This window comes from Hippoglossus hippoglossus, chromosome 13, assembly GCF_009819705.1.
Source record: "Hippoglossus hippoglossus isolate fHipHip1 chromosome 13, fHipHip1.pri, whole genome shotgun sequence".
In the NCBI taxonomy this organism is placed as follows: Eukaryota; Metazoa; Chordata; class Actinopteri; order Pleuronectiformes; family Pleuronectidae; genus Hippoglossus; species Hippoglossus hippoglossus.
This window is the reverse complement of record NC_047163.1, coordinates 28,008,472-28,031,449: the sequence shown is the minus strand read 5'-3', so window position 1 is coordinate 28,031,449 and position 22,978 is coordinate 28,008,472. Positions and strand designations below refer to the sequence as shown.

Here is a 22,978-nt window from a genome sequence, read left to right as displayed (position 1 = left end):
CAATTGTTATTTTCAAATTATTTTCTGCAGCTCCTCGATTTTTCCATGTATACTTTCTCCATGTGAAATGGCTTTTACTTCTTCAAACAAGCAATACAAAACGATAGCTTGCCAGTCGAGCTTTCTGGATGCTGCCATATGAATTTATTAAAGTAAGGACTCATTTGTATTTTGACTTGATATTCGTATTGGCCTCTTCAAGAGGCAAACTTCCAGTGAAGTTTAATTCAGCTGGCAGGGATATTTGAGCATCTAGGGGATCACTAAATCTCTAAATGATTACCATATATCTGTGTGAAATATGGAGCATTAAAGAGAGAAGGGAGGGTCCAGATAAGAGGAAGAAACAGAGAAAGAGAGGAAAGCAAATTAGGACAGAATTCAGTGAAGAATCTAATCGGCGCAGTGGAAAACTTTGGGTACACCTAAATTATGTGCTGCTGCACCTAAATCAAAGTTGCACAGGTGCAACCAATGTAAAAAGTTTGTCTGGAGCCGTGAAAAAGGAAAACAAATATTTTTCCACAAATTTTAATGTCTTTAAATACACATTAACATGAATCCAACATATTGTAGCGAACGGATAAATGGAGGCAGAAGACGTTATCTTTCAGTCAGCAATGCACACATTCAGCGACACACAGGAGCTCTCTCAAGCTGGGCACTGGTTCACTCACAGCACAAGACTAGCCTAGACCTGTCCCTCCAAGCCTCCTGTACACAAAGAGGAGGACCTCTTAAAATTGTGTATAAAAACACAATTTTATACAATATATATAGTAGGGGGTCCCTGCTCCATCTCTCCATCAGTTTGGGGGTCCTTGGCCTGAAAAACGTTGAAGACCCCTGGTCTAACTGTTATGCATGAGTTTGTAGAGCCCATGAGGATTTGTGAGTGAACGTGTGCATACATATCTTAAAGGGGACATAGCATGCCTTGGTGTGGGCCAAGACCATGTAGGGAGACTTCCAGTGCCTTGTTACGACACAAAACCCAGGAAGCTCAATTGAGTCGCTCAAGCATGACGTTTCTGACTTAGAGGAACCATAACAAAACGCGCGAGTGTTTTTTCCCAGAGTTTTTGGGTTGGTAGACATGAGCCAGATACCCACATTAACCTGTAGAAGCACTAACAAAGTGGAATTTGCATGATATGTCCCCTTTAAGGTGAATCCGCTGATGGATTGGGGACAGAGAGGCGGAGAGGCCTTCAGGATGTGGGAAAGCAGATTATGGTAACCCCTACATGAATTCTCTCTCGTCGTGGGAGCGAAAGCCATTCACATCTTTAGGTGAGTGGCGAATAATCAGCGAACAGCAGCAGCTTATGACTCCCGTAGGTGAGGGATGAGCCCACAGCTTGGTAAGCATCTAGTATATCCTTCTCCTCAGTAAAACGGAGTAGCCTGAATATGACCTGTCTGGTTTTTTTTTAATCACCGGAAGATTTGGAATAAATCCTTTTGGCCCTCCGATTTCCATGACCCCGCTTGTCGACAGCGAAAAGAGCCATATAGGGAGTTAACGCTGCAGAAAGCTGATTGTGTTGCTCCCCTCCTCTTCTTCAGGCAGGAACAGCAATGTGCAAGGAGGTCCGACTGAATGATATCGGTTCTTTTAGAAAGCGAATTAGTGAGACCGAAACTTGCTCTCCATTCTGGACCCGATAAGCTTCAAACTGCTCATGTCTGTTTGAATGGAGGCAACAGCAGCAGTGTGTGTATGCTGGGGGAGAGTGCAATATTTGCTTGGTCTGATTCAGAAAGATGAAAACATTTGTTTTGATTCAGAGGGCAATGCAGGCTCCATCAGGCCACAGTTTAATTTGTTAAAGTTATCTATTTTTTTTCCATACAAGTTGAGGGATTTCAGTTTTGCAACATCCTTAAAAAGTTAGCTCGGCGAGAGCACCATGCAGCCATCTCACTCACAGACCCACAAGCCAACTTTTATAACTGGGTTGTAGATAGTCCCAGAGAAATCTGCCTGCTGATCTGCCAATTGACCGCCTTCATAAATTACTACCCAGCCTCAGTGATCATTTTTCAGACAATGACAATCCAGATTCACTATATATACATTTACTGATGGCTCCAAAGATCCTGACACATGGTGAGCTGATGTAGCAGTATATATCCCAGTTAGTGAGTCAATAATTGAGAGAATGGTAACAGGTCATGTGTCAGTATACCACAGAGTTATTCTTATGCACCGTTCAGTGGAAAAACATTCCATCTGAGGGCTATTCCGCACTTACAAGCATAACATCTGCCAGATCATCATAAAGGACTGATGTCATCAATTACATTTTTCTTATGATGGAAAGAAGTTAATTATGTATCTACATTCTTCCTCTGTGTTCATGTTGTTGAGGGAAAAAAGAAGGTCAACACTCCGGCCAAACAAACATCAAGACTAACAAGTCCCATTAACCAAAGCCGAAACTGAGACATCATGAGGTGTATTAGGATAACAAAATACTGGAAGACATCCCCGGAGTCCCTGTGCTTTATTGTTTGCTGCGGCCACATCGCGGATCATGGATCATGGTGGCATGATTACAATTAGATTGCTTAGATATACAATATGCCTACTCACATATACTATTATTATTGGCAATACTGCTATCATTACAATAGTCATTACTGCTCCCTTCAGACATCAGTCATTTTCTTTTGTATAAATACCAAAAAAATCACAGTATAACCAGAGGAAGTGTTTGTAATGCTGCTTAGAGCCATCCTTTAATGCAGTTGACAGCTACAGTAAGTTTAAACTTATAGTTTATTAGGTGGTGACTGTTTAAGGAACCGCTCTGTCATCGATCAGCTGCCCTGGCTCTGCGCCATGTTGGAATTGCTGATCAGATCTATCTATCAACGACTGAAGTGATGATGTTTTCCTTATTTTATTTTCCAAAACTGATATTAAGGCAATTTTAACAATCAGAACCCTTCAAGCCTTATTAATCAACAAAATTGACGAGTACATTCCTCAATTCCAAAGTGGTTGGTGACATCTGACACACATCTCTGTCCATCCATATGCCTGTCCAACAAAACTATGCTCCATAAGAGGAGTTAACATTATGGATATGATTTGGATTGTAATATAAAAACACAATACGGAACGTGATACTGTAGCACAAGCTCAGACTTTTAAAAATAAATGTTCACACTCTTTTGTAAATGTTCATTCATATACCTTTACCTGTATTGGTTGCAGAAAGCTAAAAGGTGTGACTATTTTAAAGCTCTGTCAAACTTTAAGACATGCACAAGTTGATTATTCAAAATCTTTACTCCAATTGATGTTTAGGGTGGCTGCAGTACACCATTGATGTGTGTCCTGGATGGAGCACACAATCAGTCTTTGTAGTAACCAGTTCATTAATCAGCAACCAGCATAATCACAAGCAAAGTAAACAGCCCATTCTAAACATACCTGTTTAGAATGGGCTCTGTACAAGTTGGAAGAGGAAATGTTGGATTATTCCCTAGAAATTGTGGGAATTGGTTTAAGATGTATGGACTCTATGTACCAGGGGACATGATTTTTAATCTCACAATATATTAAAACTACACAGTAGAATAGATGTGCTGTCACTCACGGCACGCAAAAAACTAGGACACAAATCCTCACTTGCACAAATGCATACATAAATGTATCACACAGGCACTGCTGCAGTAAATTCATTTGTTTCACAGACTTAATTTATTGTTGCACATGCAACATGTCTTGCACAGCACAGTACTGACATATTGTTTCCTTGTGGTGCCTTTCCTTCTCTCAGTCTAAGTTGCTGCAGTGTGGCTCCATCCTAATCAGCTGTTGTTAGGTGTCATTACTGAGGTAATTATGTATGCCTTAGTGGAGTTGGTGGACGAGGAAAAGGGCTGAAGTGGTGACAGCAGACTCTGACGGATGAGTTAGTGGAGTTAGTATTGATCTAATTTTACTTCTGCAGCAGCTTTCACACAAAACTGAATCATTTACACACAATACAATCCTGTCATCTCCTTAAGATTGTCATTTCCTGTGTTGAATCAATTGCTCCACTTCTCTTTCAAGAAAATTGAGAGGAAATTAACATTTAACCTCAGAGTACAAAATATCAAGTGGATATAAATGCAGTGTAGACACCATGCCTAGCCTTTCAAGCTCATTGAGATTCAGTCATAAAATAGAATTGTGGCAAGAAGAAATTATTCTGTCCAGGAGGAGGTGTCAGTCTGGGGGAGAAATGACCCTGTGACTGCATAATGAGAGAATATTTAAGGAAGAGGGAAGTTAATGTTGTTTACCTTTAAGCTGCAATATGGCAACCAAGGCAGTTAAATGTACTAAACAAAGGAAACAGTTTTAGAAAAATGGAAACCTTTGGCAGTAGCTTCAAGCATTCAGGTACAGAATGATGATGTTGACTGGTTCAGAAATAATGTACTGACCCTGAATCTGACTTTCTAATTTCTCAGACCATCTCTAAAATGGTTGCCTTAGGTGTCCAATGAAAATGTGCAGACACAATGTGCTCAAAGGGTGTTTTCAGATTGCTTCTGTGAACATTTGATGGCAAATGTCATGAAAAGTTGAAGTTCCATAAATTGGACCTAAAGATATTTTAAATCTTTTCGCTGGAATGCCTTAATCAGAAACATGAATCATTTGTAAAGTGTATGTAGTAAATAATGTGGACACTGCACTTATTATTCACATAAATGTTTGTTGAGGCAACTCAATAAACATGCCTCCACTAGGAAATTTACTGTTCGAAAAAGGAAAGCACCTTGAATTGATGGCCCTGAGGGATACGTTTATTCAGTCGGGCAATTCAGCTGACTGGAAGTCATATTTTTCACTCAGAAAACAAATGACAAGAGTAAAATAAAGGAGATATTTTCAGAATAGAAAATCTTGCAATGAATAAATAAAAAAAGAATTAAGAAATAAAGTAAAAAATAATTAAATTACTTAAATTACTTCAACCAATTCAGGTGACGAAGGTAACTTATTACAGGAGGGTGTATGCCTTCTGGCATGGAAAGCTGCAAAAAACAGTCCTCCCCATCTGCATGCCGAAGTGTCCTTGGTCACGATACTAAGCCCCAAATTGCCCCTAATAGAAAAAAGTGCTGCACTAGGGCTGCGCAATATATCGAAAATGTATCGTCGTCGCTATATCAACATGCACGATATACGTATTGCAAAAGTCAGCTTGAACTGCGATAAATGGTGTTCCATGTGCCATGCATTCACGCTCTGGATGGACTAGATAATAAATTAAAGATATTCAGTGGAATCTTCAAGTGATCACGTTTTAAATTCATCACTATGAGCGGTTGATTATATAAGCTTATATATGTAGCTTATTTATGATAGTCCCATAACCTGAGGCTTGTCTTCTAAAGGAAGTCTTTGACACTGTTGGACCATGTATTCTGTCATTCTCTCTGGTTGTGTCCCAGCTGCCTTTAAACATGCTGTTGTGCAGGCCTTGTTAAAAAAGGAAAATGACGATCCCTCTGTTTTTTCTAACGTCAGGCCCATTTCTAAACTGCCTTTCTTGTGTAGAGTCCTGGATAAAGTACTTCTCACGCAGCTGCAAACATTTCTACTCAACAATAATGTGTATGAAAAGTTCCAGTCTGGTTTTAAACCTTGCCATAGCACTGAAACAGCTCTTTAAAGAGTTTTTAATGATCAGATTTTAACTGTCAATCAATCCTGTTGTCACGTTTGGGTAATTGTGTAGGAATCAAAGGTACTGCACTCAGGTGGTTTCAGTCCTTCCTAACAGATAGGAGTTTCTCTGTCCACCTGGGTGATTACTCCTCTGGGACGGCCCCACTTACATGTGGTGTCCCTCAAGGTTCTGTTTATAGGCCCCATCCTATATATCTCCTTATATATGCTGCCCCTGGCATACATTTTTGAGATATATGATGTCTCTTTCCATTGCTTTGCGGATGATGTACAAATATACTTGCCCTTAAATTTTACAGTTCACTGCAGCCCCTGTTTGACTGCCTAAATGACATTAAGTCATGGATGACCTTAAACTTCCTCAAACTAAATAAAAACAAGACTGAGGTCATTGTGTTTTGAGACCCTGAACTGCTGGATGTGGGCACCCTTGGCCCTCTAGCTCCTAATATTCACTCCTCTGTGAAGAGTCTTGGTGTTCATTTTGAAAGTGTTTTTAAATTCGACAAGCAGATTTCCTCTGTTGTTAGGTGTAGCTTCTTTCAGTTGAGACTTGTAGCTACGGTAAAGCCCTATCTCCCACCTAAAGATCTAGAGAGGGTGATCCATGCCTTCATAACCTCTCGAATTCACTACTGAAATTCTCTGTATGTGGGCTTAGACCAGTCATCTAATCAATGCCTGCAGCTCGTCCAAAATCCTGCCGCTCGCCTCATGACAGGAAAGAAAAACAGAGAGCATTAAACACCTGTGTTGCGCTCCCTCCACTGTATTCCTGTTCGTAACAGGATTGATTTCAAAATTGGATTAAAACTCTTAATGGACTGGCACTGTCTTGCCTAACTTATCATGAACTCCTTCATGTTCACACTCCAGTTAAAGAGCTGAGATCAGCTTGTGGAGCTTACCACTCGATAAGAGTAGCAGATCTGCCCCCTCTCTAGCACACTTCAAATCATTGTTAAAAGCACATCTATTTCTTTGGCCTTCTTGTCGAGTTAAGAACGACTTTGTATTGCGTGTTGCTGATTTCTTGTTGTACCTTTTACTTTGTAAAGCACTTTGGTCAACCAAGTTAAAATCAAAGTCAAAATTAACAATGTTAGTGGACATGGTGGAGCTGTGTCTGGTCTCCCTAGGGATGTGGAGCTGTCCGTGGTCCCTGCATCCAAAGCCAGGTGGGATTTTTCAGTAAAACCATGTTGTTTGAATGGAAATAATGCTCTTCTAATTTTTTTCCCGTGTCTGCATAGACCAGTAACTGTCTGGGGACTATGTTAGCAGTGAAACCAAAGCAGAAAGACTTCACTAAAGCCTTTTTGTATTTATCGCAAGTCATATTCAACAACATATCGCATGTTTCCCTCATATTGTGCAGCCCTATGCTGCATGAATGTGTGTGTGAATGCGGGGATGGCAATAAACTTTACTGTAAAGCGATTTGAGAGGTCATCAAGACTAGAAAAGCGTAAATACAAAAAGAAAGAATGTGTTTGAGCAGGCATCACATTGGATTTTGTCAAACACCACAGCTTTACCGCAGATGACTGACCGGTGGTTGAGTATGAGAAAAGGATTGTGGGTTCTGTGGTAATTGATGGCTGCATTTAATTTAATAGACCATGACAGGGCAGTAGGTGGGGGGTTAAACGCACCTAAACACAGTTTGCGTACTTTTTTAAAATACAAAATAGCGTTTACGCACCTTTTTATGGTGGTTTACTCTTTTGTTATTGTCAATTTTTTTTAAGTTTGAGTCAATTACTGAGCATTATATGACAGTTCAGAGCACAACCCCATCTTGCCCCTGCCCCTTCTCACTGTTGCCTGGCACGCAATCCATGCTCCTCCCTCTGCTTAGCGTACAACAAAAAAAACACGGCTAACATTACAGGTTGCAAATAGTAAGTATAAATATGAATAATTGGAAGAAGTTACAGAACTTACAATAAATCTGTGTGTGTGTGTGTGCGTGTGTGTGCGTGTGTGTGTGTGTGTGTGTGTGTGTGTAGATGGTTGAATGGCAAAACTCTACTCTATAGCACTTTGAGTGGTCATCAAGACCAGAAAAGTGTTGAATAAATGCAGACCTTTTACCATCTATATGTGTTTCAAAACACCCTGCTGCCTGTACTGAGGAAATCTCAAGGTTTACTCTTGGTTAGGTGTGTAAAATAAATAACCAATAGCTTTTTATCATTGTTTCAGTGTTCTCCTTGTGGTCATAATGCATGCAAGCTTACGTTAAGTTTTCTCATTTCTAATGTAAGACTGCCTGCTCTAGTCAAGAATGACGACAGAGAGCATCTTTTCAAACTTGCTGTATCTCTGGAGAAACTATGGGGGTGGCACTTCACGTTGAATAGGTTTTGTAAACCCTCATATCTTTTGACCTAACAGACACTGATGAGTTAGTCAACTAGTTCACCACTTCAGACTGAGACATCTTGACAACTACCAGATACTGTAGATTCACATTAAAATAATGACAGACTTTCAGGATTCTTAAAGGATCAATAAATCTGATGCTTCATCTAGAGTTAGGGTCAAAACATTTGAATTTAAACATCCATGTTCCCTGCAGGCTCAACTGTAATAACTTTGTGAATCATGTTACTTTTAACCTAAATAATTTCCACATAGTTTGAAAATTGCATCTCTGGTGAATGGACTACATCCTCAGTAAATTGGATGGTTCACCAGGAATACCAGTGGATGTATAGATACATTATCTGCCAAAGCTTTTATTAATATTGTGGATGGATCATTTTGCTACTTGTGTGGTGTTTTTCCACAAAGGGTTACAAAGCAAGAATTACAAGCAAGATTGGTAAAAGCAACTCTCACTATATGTTAACAGTGACTTGTTTTTTTTCCATCACTATTCTAAATAAATGGGACAGATTTTCAGGCATTATTGGTCTGCAGTCTGTAGCTACGACACCAGGATCAGAGCGGTCCCTGTACTCTCTTAATATCTGTCATAATCATAGTTGTCACAAAGGACATATGGCACCTTATACAACTTACACAAACACAGCACTTACGCAAGTATGATGCTGTATTTTACCCTTTTTTTACAGTATGACTGACAACTGCAGTTCTGGTGCATTGAAGTCAAAATGGCTGATCTGGGATTTATATTGTTAAATAAAGACAGGATAACAGAGGCATGAAAAAAGCTGTGCATATCTCTTAAACTGTACAAATATTCTCTCTAATAACAACATCACCGTACATTTTGATTTGTTTGTTGGAAAAACTGTATTGCTGGCAGCCATACTATTCATTTGTTATTCATATATATTGAATATTTGTATTCTTAGTACATGAGAAAAAAATCCCCTAAACAGAGCTCCTCTCTACATATCATACAACCAAACGGATCCTGATGGTAGCAGGTTAATACTGAAAGGCACTTTTTTTCTCAGTACAAGAGACCACCTGCCTCACTGCTGCGATATTAATCGCCAACTGATGCAATTTAACTTCTCTGGGAGCTGCTTAAGCTTTCAGTTGCCAAGCAATACTGAGATAGCTGAGTGCTGCTTAAAGAGACAGGAGCTTTGGACCAGGAGCTAAACGCCTTTGTTCAAACACTATCTTTCCATCCAGGTCACTCTGCTTTAGAATTCCCGAGGGCATTGGCTACTGACCAGCATTAATGGATGAACTGTGACCAATCACTGAAACTTTGGAAACAATTATGGTAAAAATTCAAACATGACACAAAGAAAATATTTATTGACATGTGATGAAAATTTACATTTAAAAGTATAAAGCAGAAAATAAGTTTTCTTTAAAGAATGTATACTGCCTAAGCACATGTCATAATGAGCAGAGGTGTGGTTAAAGATGCAGCTCAGAGCATCAACACAGCTTCCAATGGCCCAGTAGTTAATGAATTTAACGTTCCTCATTCTTTCTCTGATGTTTGGAGTTTGGTAAACACAGCGCCCCCTGCCTGCTGAAGATGTCTTAAGAACTGCAGCTATTTTTGGCCCCACAGACATTGTGATGATTTAATTATTTAAGAGCTGACCTGTGGGTGAATGAGGGATGGGCCGGAGGAGGACAGGAAAGTATTTAGCCTTCACTCACACTGGCTCCTTCCACTAAACTTTTCCGTCTGCATATTTTACATGACAAAATGTGCTACAAGTGAAAATGAATTAACATAAATGTTACTTGTGGCTGCCCTGATGGTCCAACAACTAGTGGGTACTTTGGAAAACAGCTCAAACACCCTTACACAATAAATATCTCTAGTTACTACTTAAACACTTTTATGAGATGATTTGTCTCTATCAGTGTTTTGACTCTGATTTATTTGAGACTTAAGTTTAGGGGACGCTTAGAATCACTTTGTTTTAGTGTCTCATGAGTACACATGTCGGAAAAAAAACACAACATTTAGACAAATTGTGTTGCTTGTTACTTTCATATTTTAGTCTTTTCTAAAGTGGTCTGTACTGTGTGTGTCCCGTACTGAGTAATTCAGATTCATCACAGATTTCCTCTCTTACTGATAGGCATTGTGCAGTGTTTATTGTTCTTAGCGTTGACTTCAGCTCTACCCTCATGAAAAGGGGGTTTGACAGCTTCAAAGTCTCCTTGGACTTGTCACTGACCCCATGTAAGGGATGTTGGCTACAACACTGCTAAACAATCAAAATTAAATTGGTGCTAAAAGGGAGTGAATTCATAAAGGTTCCACAAACCAATGTGCAGGTACCCCAGTGGAAAAAAGAGCAACTTATTTACACATTTCATTGGACTAGATGTCAAAGGCTGAACAAGAAGTGTATCACTGACATTAAGTCCAGAGCAAAATAATGTTGGTACTTGTGAAGTACACTTACTTTGTCTACCCTAGCAGGACAGACTTTTTACATCAGCTGCAGAGCTATATCAGGTCACACAAGCAAAGCTTTGGTAAACGCATCTGATTCATGTCACAAACATGAAATGTTGATTACATCCAGTTCATTCTGTGGTTAAATTGAAGAATTACAACTCACGATTCTTCGTGAGGGTGATGTCCTGTGAACTCTCAAAGTTCAGACCAACACGGATTGTACATTTTCTTCTCTTGTTGCTCGACTGTCTGGTGGATTGTTGGCCTGATATTTTTAGTCCGACCTGTCCTCTCCACTTTAGTGATGGTACCTACAGGCTCACATTTGCTCTCACTCAGATTAAAGTGTAGGCAGTAATCCACACCTTGTCTCCATCAGTGTCACTATCATTTTCACAGACATTTTACCGCATGTTGTGAAGGAAGCATGATGATTTGGATGGTAGTGGGGTAGAGAGGTTAAAGGGAGTAATGGTCTTACTCCTCACTGGAGAGATGCGAAACATTCATCACCAGGAACAAAATGCCTGGAGCGCTGTTTGAGCTGTGGATGTTAGTATTGGTGGTGGAGGCAGCAAACACAAATGCAGCCTGTACTGAAAGAGGCATCTTTCAAATGAACGTAACAAACACTGAATGCAGTTGCAGCTCCATTTATTCAGCCCCGTTTTGGTGAACTTGTTAGTAAACGGAGAAGAATGCAGTGCAACACAACATGTAAACACTGGGATCTGCCTTAACGTTGAAGCAACACGTCCACGCTTTCTGTCGTGACTTAGAAGGAAATAATGACAGAAAATCAAACAATAAAATGAGTGTGACGCGCGGCGGCCCGTCAAACAGCAGCCTACCTCTCGTTTGACGCTCCATAATAATTTCTCTTTGTATTCTTCCTCCGTGGAGCCCTCCATGTCTGCCCGGCTGTGCAGGCCGCAGGTCAGTCTCCGTGGCAGCCTCGGTCCGCTCTCCTCGGCCTTTTCACACCCTCCGTCCGTTTCGGTTTTTTTATTCCGTCTCTCCTTCTTCCTTCGCTCGGCTGGACTCTGACGCAGCCGAGCAGCTTGGCGACGACGTCAGAGGATCCGCCTTCCTCACAGCACTGATCAATGGAAGAGGGACGAAAATCCGTGTGAGCATCCAGGCCCGCCCAACCTGCAGCCTCTCAGCATCCCACACAGCAACCTGTAGAGCCTCCAAGTTATTTATAGCCGCTGCCGTTTCCTCCAGTGCAGTGCAGAGGACAGATGTGTTTTTCACTACGGGTTCTATCTCATCCTGACAGCTCTCTTCTACATAGATGAAGGACTCAACTGGAGGAAACATCAAGTGCATCCGATGAGCCCATTCGAAATCCGCTCTTGTTTAATGACTTCATTCACAAGCTTGGCACCATCACACACAGAGGGATGTAGAGATGATCCCTCCTGAAGCTCATCCTCCTCATTCCCAGTGCTGATGGCAGGTTGAGCCTGCTGCAATGTAAATGACGCAACCTCCGTTGGAGTCCTGCTTGTGCCGCCATGTGGGCTGAGGGTGCACTTGCAACCATCACAAAGTTATCTGTTGAGTTGGTATTTCTGTTCCACAGTAAACTGTATCCAATTTGAATTCAACATTGTCAACTCAAAAAGCCTTTTGCCTCAATTTGTTGGCAGGACATTAATCTTTCATTGTTTGATTTCTGCTACAGTCCAAGTCTTGCAGCTAATTCCTTTGGATGACTGGACAACTTAAAGAAGTGGTTCTCAACCTTGGTGTGACCCTCCTCACAAGATCCACCAAGGTGATTCGTTTTCGTTTTTTTAAGAAAGAATCATCATTTTATTACAGATATTAATATCAGCGACAAACACTTGAATCTTTGAACAATGTACAAAGATCTCAAAGTATTTGGTGTGTCTCTATGAGTTTTTGTGAAACCTGATGACTCATGCTATCCCAGCATTAACTGACAATGTTCCAAAGAGCTTCTGATCAATGGAAGAGGGAAGAAAATCAGTGTGAGCCTCCAGGCCCGCCCAACCTGCAGCCTCTCAGCATCCCACACAGCAACCTGTAGAGCCTCCAAGTTATTTATAGCCACTGCAGAGGACAGATGTCTTCAAGTTGATCTTGCAAAACCTTTGAGTTTTTGGCATCACTGTCCTACTGCAGTGTGAATCCTACTCCACAAAGATAAAACCAGAGGGTACAGTATGTCACCTAAGAATGGGGAGGTACCTCTCCTTGTTCAGGGTGTGGTCACTTCAGGGTGGGTGAGTAGAAAAAGCTGCCCCAGACTTAAATATTCCCGCCACCATGTTTCACTAAAGGTTTGCTACACTGCAGCATGATTTTCTCTCCTACTGTCTCCTTACATACACCCTCCTGTGCTTTACTGCCATTCATCTCAAACATCAATCAGTAAATCCGACTATATGTCAGTCATCCACTGTGATATACTAGTCTTTCTTAGCCCAAACCAAATGTTTGACCTTGTTTCCCTCCTGTGAAGTGGTTTAGAAACTTCTACTTGTCCTCTGAGACCAGTTTTTTGACAGTTCTGAAGTCTTGCATTCTTTGTTTATCAAACTCTTCATCTGTAACGGAGTTACTTTTCTGCCTCCCATGGAACTAAGCTTGATGTACAGATTTCCTGATTGTGTGGTCACTTTTGGTCAGTGGGATTTTTGCTTTGGATACAACAGATCCAGTGTCATGACTCCTTAGAAACCTTTATTACAGCCACGATTTGACATTGAGAAAGAATAACAACTTGCCTTCTGACACTTTCACTTACTTTAAGCAATAAACTGCTGAGGCCCTATTTATAAGAGGGGAACACTGGCTGCAAGTTACTTGAACAAGCCTTTGACAATTAAAACCAAGCTGCATGTCGCATGCTTTAATGGAAATCTGACCTTTTGTAGAGGAGTTCAGTTGGGCGAAGCCCCAAGTTTAATTAAATTGGATTTTTGACATAGAAACAGAGCAGAATCTTAAATATTTCTTCATTTCACATTTGCTTATCTTGCTTTTAAAATGTTACCTTAAATGTCATTATTACCTTGTAACGCACCTTGTAACTGTGCTATATAAATAATGTTTATTATTACCATTATTGAAAGGAGCTATTTTATCTAATTTTGAGTGAAATTTGTTTAACACTGCTTACATTTCACATATTTTTATCCCACTTTCAGAGCTGTATTAGGTAGTGCAATTTCCTACTGTTGTTGTGTCAGATAAAAAAATGTCTATAGCTAAACATTATCGCTTATCAAAAATGCCTCCACCAAATAAGAACATTTTAATGCAGAACTTTTGTTTGGCATTTTTTGTCAAGGAATCACTTTTTAAAAAAGGTGCAATAAGTATGTTTCTTGTCAGGAGCCAATGGTGGTAATGGTCCTTTGCCAAGAGCTGCAGCCTGCAGCCATTGTTACATTTACAAGACAAGAAGTTTCAATTATCCCTCTGAACAGAGCTACTTCTTTATGGCAGACTGGATGCTACAGTGATGAGCCGGGCCGGGGCTAGCTTAAGTAGAAGTTTATCAGAGATATAAATAGAAACAAATCAAGAGTTAACATTGGTGTGGCTTTCCACCACTGAAGACAGAACTTGGTGAGTGAAGGAATGAAGTTCGATGCTGAATTGGCAACGTTGTCCCTAGATTGGTAATTAACGATTGTTAATGCAAATGTTGGCGTGTAATAGAACAGTCAGGAGCTTAAGGCAATAGGCTGCACACCTCTGGCTCCACACCTCCGGCTCCACGGCAAGGTAACCAACCTGCCGCTGTCATGTGAAAAACGTCTTTGTGTCTGTTGTCTAACATGAACAATATAATTCTTGCTCATGCATGGAAAAGGTACGATTATTGACTGCTTCATTAAAAAAGGGAAGTTTGATTGCTCTGTAAACTGATACACCAGTTCCTCCAGCGGCTCATAGAATGTTGCTGCCTACAAGCATTGCTGCTTCTTTGAGGTGCGCAATGCATAAGAGCATATTACGTTTGGCATGCTGATGGTCAATTTCCAACTCTACAATTCACAAATACTCCTGCCAACTAAAAACAAAACAAGACAAACAATTATTTTTGAATAACAAGAACGTTTATCTACAACTGGAAAAAGGCATCATGGTTAGAGGCAATTCTGGTAAAACTAAATCTTGGGCGAACAAAAGGCTGTTGTAAATATAAATGTGTAAATGAAAAATACAATCTACAAATAGAAAACATGCTTATTCAGATAGTAAGTGCTATAACATAGTTGGCGGATGTGGCTCAGGAGGCAGAACATATCCTCAACTAGCCAGGTCGGTGGTTTGATCCCTGGCTCCTCCAGTCCGATGAAGTGTCCTTGGGCAAGGCACTAAACTGCCAAATTGCAGTGTGTGAATGATTAAAAAAAAGTGCTGCTTATAGAAGCACGGTATGAATATGTATTTGAATGGGTGACTGAGACTTGTTCTGTAATGCACTTTGAGTGGTCAATAATACTAGAAAAGCACTATATAAATACAGTCCATTTACAATATTTTATTTTATCTAAGAAATAGTGCACGTTAGTGGTTTGTCCTCCACTAATAAACTACATTTACTTAGTAAAAGCTACGACTCTCTTGACATTTGAAGTATCTGCCTTGAGTCCTCTGATAATTCCTAAATTATGATAGGTCAAAAAGTCAGATGTAATTACATCAATGTCATAACTCTGACTTCTTTTAGATAGTAGTGGTAGATACTAAGATAATAAGAATTTCAAAATAGACATAAACAGGCATCATCACACGTTTGTTCATTAATGTGAAAAGCTCAAATCAGCCCAGTGCTTGGGGGTTTCAGTCTCAGTGTCCCAGTTGCCGGTCATCATATGTGCTGTACCTCTTGACATGGATACGACGAACACGCTCACGAAGCTCAGCTCCCCCCGACACTTCCTCCTCCTCACTGAGAGAGCCACAGTTGTTATAGCTTCTACGAGTGGCCTCCAGCAGGGAGTTGTCAGGCGGTGGCATTGTCTCATACAACAAAGTATTTAGAGTCTCCTCATAGATACGAGCTTCTGGAAACTCCACCTACGACAAGAGACACAGATATCATTTCTACAATGTGAAGAAAAATCTTCAATATATGACAATATACCGCTCAAGATTATAAATTTTCCAACGCAGGTTTGAGCTGATTAGAAACCTGGTTATGCATATGTCAAATAAATAGAGCCATACATATAATATGTCTACTTTACCTTTTCATAAACAGCAATTGTGACTTCCCAAATTCTTACCTTGGTCTGTTTCTTCTCTGTGGCATAGAAAATGGAGGTGCAGCACACCTCAGCAAGTTTGCGGCGCTGACCATAGAAGGACCAGCAGCAGATCTCATCTCCAATTACATCTTTGATGAAGAGGACGCGGCCATTGAAGCTGAGAGACAGCCTGTCGAAGAGCTCGATGTTCTTCAGCAGGTTGTCGTCTGAGTTACTGTGGACCCATAAGGAAACAAAGTGCTTCATTGTTTACTCTAGTCTGTGGCTCATTAGACTTTATTAGCTCAAAAAGTAGTAGAAGAAAAAAGACAATCTTTTATCAATGATGAAACGTGTGGGACCGAAGGAGGAAGGCTTCCTCACCTGGTGTAAGAGTACTTGTTATTGCTTCTGTTGTACAACAGCTTCACCACAGGCTAACAAAGAAAAGAAAAAAGATTCAGTATTAGAATTCATCTAAATGTACCATTTATGAATCAACTTTAAGTTGACATCAGCCAACCTAGGTCAGAATACAAGGTGAGATCAGAGACTATGCCTATAACAAGCAAAAACTGTACCCAATTTAAATTTGTCCCCTTTAAAGTAGTCAACTTGTGCAGTGATACACTGCTCCAAGCACCACTGTGGCAAAACAGTGACACTTCTGCTGAATTTCATTTTGGGGAAGGGGAAGAAGTCACAGGGCTGAAGCTGGGAGCAGGTTTAACCACTGGTGCTGATGGAAGGGAATATGTCAAAAATATTTTAGGAAAACTTGTGTCCAAATAATAATGGCATGAAGAATCCAGGTCCAGGCACTCAAAGTGGTTTGAAAAATGTAAAAGGCCTTTATTTAAATGGGCTTGATGCTTTAAAATACACCAACACGTATCGGCTTATGCCTTCATCAGGGTGTACTGACACACAGAGACAAAGACAAACTGACGGTGCACAACCCCATTAATGTTGAAGAAGACAACAAGCACTCCTGACCTGGCACACCTTCTAGGGGCTTTCACTGTAAAGACTGCTCCCTGGGTTGTTGCCACAGACCCAACTCACTGGTCATGACCCTTGACATCAGCTTCACAAAGATTTTGATGTTTGCTCTCTGATCAAGTTTGAGGTGTATGGTGTTAATCGCAAATCAGCACCTTCAAGTGGTAGCAAAAACCTTTAACCACAGGTCCAGATGTTGGTGGGACTTTAGAGCACAGAATAACACTTACTATTAATGTGCTGGGTTCTGTTTGTGTGCAACAGGAACACTCTCAGAACTTTTTGATCATACCTCATACTATGATAATAAAGGTTGTGGTCATCTCCAACACTGTGGTCAGGTAATTCCTTTTTGCTCAATCCATAGCATGCGTCTAGAAATTGGTTGGAGTCCGCATGTGGATTGATTAGCTTTGAGCTGCTATGCATGACAGGCACTGAACTCCGGAGATTCTCCAGACATCTGTATCTGAGATTGCAAATGTCCAAGTGAGAGCCTCCGGACTTTCTCTAGAGTTTCACTTGCAAGCCCCCTAGTAAAAACTCAGCAGAATGAACCGATGTTAGAACACAGGAGGAGATCCTCCGCAGGATTCACCGCAAGCAAGTGGGTGTGTTGAAGATGTTTCCAACATGCTACAGACGCAAAAATGAAAACAACAAAAAGAAGATAAATATCTCAGGATGAGAAAGCGGTATACTCTCTATATATACTATATATACTCTAGGTATACTCTGTAGACCTTCCTGAAAAAAATGTAAATGGCATAGATCAGGCCAAGGGGGAATAAAACTGTTTCCAAATGTTTATAGAAGGGAATAATGTTGAAATCACCAGTCTATTCCTAGAGTTCATTGTCTGGCTAAACTGAGTAAGTGGGCAAGAATGGTGTTGGCCAGGGAGGTGACCAAGTACCCAATGGTCACTTGACAGAGCTTCAAAGTGCACATGACCTGAGGCTGGGACAACAGTTTATCTTTTAGCACAACATATTCCCACAGCATGCCCCTTGTCAGAGTGGCCCAGAATTAAACCCCCTAAAACATCTGTAGACAGACCTGACGATGGAAGCTTCCCATCCAGTCAGACTGTCGGCTTGAGAGGATCTGCCTGGAATGTGTTAAACTGCACAAATCTAGGCGTGCAAACCCTGTAGAGACTTAAAATTGTGACTGCTGCGAGGGGCTTCTATAAAGTACAGAATTACGGGGCTAAATAAAGGTGTAGAGAGATTGAAGATTCAAAACTAAATGATGTTTCCGAAGCTACTCTAAGTGCATTCATATGAAAAATAAGCATATATAATGCATATAATAAATTAGCTGCTAAAGGAAATGAACAGGTATTATTAGTACATTACAGTATTTTATCTTTTTATTATCAAGAACAATTTTCCACAAAAGACCTGATCCTGATTTCTCTCATTATAAATTAGCACTTCAGTGGGCTCAAATTGATGGAGATGCTGTTAAAAAAATAGTTCAAAAATATTTGTACAATATTTTCAGTGTCTCTGATTCAAGATTCTGAATTTCCATATTTACCTTTGAGGAAGATTGGATGAGCCTCTCTTCTTCCTTACTAGAGGTCACCACAGGTACAACACACAGGGGCTGCTCTTTATTGCCCTGTCAATCAGAAATCATTATACACTTAAAGTTGAAGGTATCATAGCATTTAGGGATTGGGTATATTTAATCATATTTAAATAATACCATGACACATTTTGATAATTATTCTTATTTAGATCATTGTTAAACATTACTAATAAAATAACTATATGAAATACAAAATGAAGGCCTTCTGAAATGATTATTTAAATTCTCAACATTTAAGTAGAAACTCAAATACAACATTTTATCTAAATACATAATTACATAAAATGTACCATTGCACAATTTTAAATTGCTTCTTACATGCAGTCAAAATAAGTCAGGATTAAGAATTCATAACAAAGAGTAGAGATGCCTTTGACAAATATCTCAGAACTTCTTTCTTCGCCATTTTGCATGCCCTTTTAGGATGGCTCCGACCTAAACTCAGCTTTTTAGTTTCCTGTCCTCTGACAAGTCACTCAAAGCTTTAAAAGCCATTACCTAAGTTTAAGACCCTGATAAATGTGCTTTGGCCCGCAAGACGGCCTGCAAATAAAGCTGGCATGTGTGTGATATGATAAGACTAAGGTATATCTGTGGTCAGCCTCGTTTTGATCTGCTCCTATTCACCCTTATTCTGTCTTTTCCTCCTGGGGCTACATATGCAGGAATAAACACACACATACATGCTGACACGTGACTTACACACTCAAATATAAGGCATGATCAAAGTTGAATAGTCGTGATGTACAGCATAGAAAATGGTCTGATTCTTATCCAAAAGACCCTGAGCACGAACCTCATCAAATGTCTGAATATCTAGACCTCATGTCTCAAATAGGCGGCACTAAAAGTGATAAATCATTGAGAGAGCAGCTTTTCTAGCCTTTATAGCACTGGTTTGGCAGCCCAGGAAACCAACTGCATGTGTTGTAAATCATCTCATGTGATGCTACTCAACCAATCAAATCTATGGCTTCCAGTGTCCGTGATTGAGATTCACACACTATGGACAGAGAGACAGTGAGAAGTCAGTCAGAAGGAAGGAAGAAAGAAAAGTAACTTCACATAGTGTGCTCTGAAAAGAGAAAGGTAGACAGTGAAAAGCAGTTTGGTTTTAGGTTTTTCAGCTACTTTCTCTCACTGAACAAGAAAACTGGGGGTGGGATATAAGAGGAAAAGTTGATAAGATACGTAAATTAAAAAAAAAAAATTGATATAGACTAGGGTTGGGCTGATGGACGATACCATTGCCAAGCCATCACAATATTGAGTCTACATCGTTATGCACCCTCGACGTTCGACAGGGGTACAGCCTGCCACGCTGTGTCTCGAAATTCAGTTTCTACTATAATGTAGAAAAATACAGTGGAAACTGGATATAGTGAATTAAATAATTTTGTTATAGTGATCAAGAAGGCTTTTGTCCAACAATATACCAACCTTGTGATGGTAGTTGAAGAAATCACCACAACCTAAATATTTCTCACAGACTAGCCTTAATATATTTTGTAATATTTGAACTAAAAATAACTAACCAAAATAACTCTTCTTCTGATATACTAAATATCCAGGGGCTTCGCACTACATCCCCTTTTCTCCCTTGTATAAATATGGGCCAGTATGGGTGTAACTGACCTGCAGGGTGTTTTGACAAAGCTCCACCAGGCTCTGGATGAGATAATACTTTGCCTCAGACAGCAGCTCTTTAACAGCCTGACCGCCTTTGGGTAAGGTGACTGTGCCGTCACGCAGGTAGGACAGTATGCTGCCAAAGTGTTTCCCACTGCGGTCAATCAGGATCCAACCTGAACAGAAACAGACCATGATGAGAATGTGAATATTGTTACCTCCAAGACACTGGTGCAGTCTTGGGGCAGCAAACATCTTTGACAAACATTCTCCATTACATGACAATGTAATCATGTGAGACTTTTTCTGGTGTCATTTCAATTATTTCATAATTCCAAAAATATACCATGAATGCATGTGTCAGACAGGACAACATAATGTATCAGGATGCAGCTAAGGAATATACTGTTAAAGTAGAAATAACGCACTGTGGTTGTATGCCTGCACTACGTGCAGTTTTCAGTAAACATACGTTTTTTCCAGATTAATATTAAAGTCACTTTGACTAAGGCTTCACAATATATCTCAAATTTACCATCATCGTGATATCAACATGCACGTTATACGTATATGCAAAAGACTGCTTGAACTGGGATGAATGGTGTTCCATGTGCCATGCATTCACTGCTCTTCAAGAGAATCAACATCTCGCCTATTGTCTGTGTTGCGTGTGGTTCACAGCAAAATACACGATGAAATGATCTTTCACCACAGTTTCAATGTCTATATTTGTCGAATATGTTAAAAAAGTATCACTTTAAAAGTTAAAGCACGCCAGTGTTTCTGTTGACTGAATCCACTCATTTGTATTAACAAGGATTTTATTGTTACTGTAGGACTGGAAGATGCAAGGATTTATACCGTAGAGTCCTGGCATTGTTTCATAAATTTCAGAAAGTGTTTAGGTTATAACAGGAATTTCCACCACAATTTTGACATAAACACTTTTAACATCACTAGCAGAGGTGTTTTTTATTATTATTATTTAGTGTGAAAAGTCATGTTTAATAAAACATTAAAATGGCAATATTAGTTTTGGTGCTAATGTTAACAGATTTGTGTTATGGAAAGATAACAGCATAAAATGGATTTTAGTCACAATCTATATAGAACAGTCAGCTTGCATGTGCAGTTCAGCGATGGCTTACCTTTTTTATCAGTCAACACTTCCTTCTTTCCACTGAACATGGCTTTCAGAATGGAGTCCTGCCTGGTTAGTATTTGCAGTGTGGTGTAAAACAGGGCCCCACCAACATTAATGCGGACATACTTGTTGCCCAGGCTGACCGCTCCTTGATAACTGCAGGTCTTAGACTTGGAACAGGTCAGAGGAGGGGCTGGGGAGGTGGAGTCTGACCGGGAATGTTGCTGGGGCAGGCAGCTCTCTCCAGACATGTCCTTTTGGAGATAGATGACCACCCTGCAGACGGAGGTTCGAAGGTCCCCCGCCGTGATGACAGTTACTGATGTGGCCACCACAACCTCTCACTGCTACAGATCATTGCTGACAAAACATAGAACACTGAGATTGAGCCAAAAATGCTGTAGATCTACAGGGAATGTCAATGTTTAACTGGTAAAGCAAGGACACCTAGTGGCTGAAGGCATGTATTATAATACCGAGTAGAAAACACTACTATTATCTTTTCCTCAGTCCCCCTTTCCAGTCAATGGAATGTCACTGGGCCGGAAACTAACGGGGGTAGGGAGGGGCACATATGACTGAGTAAAAGGACAAATTATGACACACAACATAACTTATTTTGACATTAAGTAAAATCCGCAGCTGCTGTCCAACCTCCAGCTAATTTACAGTGCTCTCAAATAAGCTTCAGCTCGGTTTAACAGAATAGTGCCTACGTTAAGTGTGACAGCATAAACAACTTTAAATAATTGTATTTTGTTTCTAGGGCACAGCGTTAGCATCGCTAGCTAATAAACATTAAGGTTTTAACTTGAAATAGATAGTTGTGAAAGTTATTTAGTTAGCTTCTATTCAATGGTAAACTACTGTCGACATAACGTCAACACACAGAGAGATGTGGTTACTGACCTGAACTACTCAACTTAACAAGTGAACATGAAGTAACAGCTAACTTAGTTACTATTACTGAGTCAGCGGCAATTTACAGTATTGTTATGAACGCCGTTATATACACAATTTCCTGGGATCAATAAAGTGTTTCTGATTCTGATTCGCTGAGGGCCACACTTCTTGTGCTAATGTTAGCTAATGTTGAGAGGAGTGAACAAACGTTCAGCATGAATGAGACACAACTAGAAAAGAACAAGCCAACTGTATAACCAAAAAAGACAGTAACCTCTCGGTAGGTTTATAACAATCAGAGAAGATCCTCTAGATGTATATGTTCAATTAAATAAACATAACACTTTCAATGGAGGGTTTAACGTTACTGTCCCTATCTGTAGTGAACAAAACGTAACCGGGCGACACTTTACGACTTTTGACGGTTACTTACCGACCTCTCCTCTTCACTGGTCAGGAAACCGCATACTGGGTGGCTAAGTCACCTTATTTATCGGCATGATACATGTCAACAGCCTTGTCAAGATGTATTCACAACAAAGTAGGTAAAGTTTCCCCTTCTTCTTCTTCTTCTTCTTCTTCTTCTTCTTCTTTAATGGCGGGTGGCACCTAATGTTAAAAGCGCATTACCGCCACCTACTATTCTGGAGTGGGGGTCCCAGTGTTTGGTCTGCGGAAATACATAAATAAAAATAAAAAAACCCAACTAACAGACAAACAAAAAAACACCAACAAATAAATAAAAGAAAAAAACAAAAGAAAAGAAAAACCCAACCCTAATTTAAACTTATATCCTCTTCATTAAACCGGTTTCTCTTAAAAACTCAAACAATACTTTATATTTTCCTTCTCCAATATTAAACAAATTCTTCAGGTTTAACTCTTCCACTCCACCTCTTCCC

General features: G+C 40.0%; 2 protein-coding genes across 4 annotated transcripts in view; both read right to left on the bottom strand.

Annotated features, from left to right (window-relative positions):
- sgsm2 (small G protein signaling modulator 2) overlaps nucleotides 1–12,019 on the bottom strand; it is a 98,874-nt gene extending 86,855 nt beyond the window's left edge. The window contains exon 1 of one of the 3 annotated variants that reach the window (XM_034603741.1): nucleotides 11,414–12,019. In XM_034603741.1, coding sequence (XP_034459632.1) covers nucleotides 11,414–11,473 — 60 coding nt within the window. In that variant the 5' untranslated portion in view covers nucleotides 11,474–12,019. The remainder of the gene's footprint in view (nucleotides 1–11,413) is intronic. The other 2 variants (XM_034603742.1, XM_034603743.1) reach the window with 2 other exon arrangements.
- Nucleotides 12,020–14,565: 2,546 nt separating this feature from the next.
- On the bottom strand, nucleotides 14,566–22,669 carry tnfaip1 (tumor necrosis factor, alpha-induced protein 1 (endothelial)). Its single transcript, XM_034603797.1, has 7 exons — nucleotides 22,510–22,669; nucleotides 21,178–21,533; nucleotides 20,036–20,205; nucleotides 18,347–18,430; nucleotides 16,184–16,236; nucleotides 15,839–16,034; nucleotides 14,566–15,629 (listed from the first exon to the last, which is right to left on the bottom strand). The coding sequence occupies exons 2-7, from the start codon at nucleotides 21,422–21,424 to the stop codon at nucleotides 15,399–15,401; spliced, it is 981 nt and encodes a 326-aa protein (XP_034459688.1). The 5' UTR covers nucleotides 21,425–21,533; nucleotides 22,510–22,669; the 3' UTR covers nucleotides 14,566–15,398.
- Between the last annotated feature and the right edge of the window lie 309 nt (nucleotides 22,670–22,978).

Bases quoted from the DNA above. Each gene is read 5' to 3' on its own strand.
- tnfaip1 (XM_034603797.1), bottom strand. From the start codon at position 21,424: ATGTCTGGAGAGAGCTGCCTGCCCCAGCAACATTCCCGGTCAGACTCC. The intron at 16,237-18,346 runs GTAAATATGGAA...TTTCTTTGTTAG, and splicing joins TCATCCAATCTTCCTCAAAG to CCTGTGGTGAAGCTGTTGTA. The intron at 16,035-16,183 runs GTGAGGAAGCCT...ATGGGTCCACAG, and splicing joins AACAAGTACTCTTACACCAG to TAACTCAGACGACAACCTGC.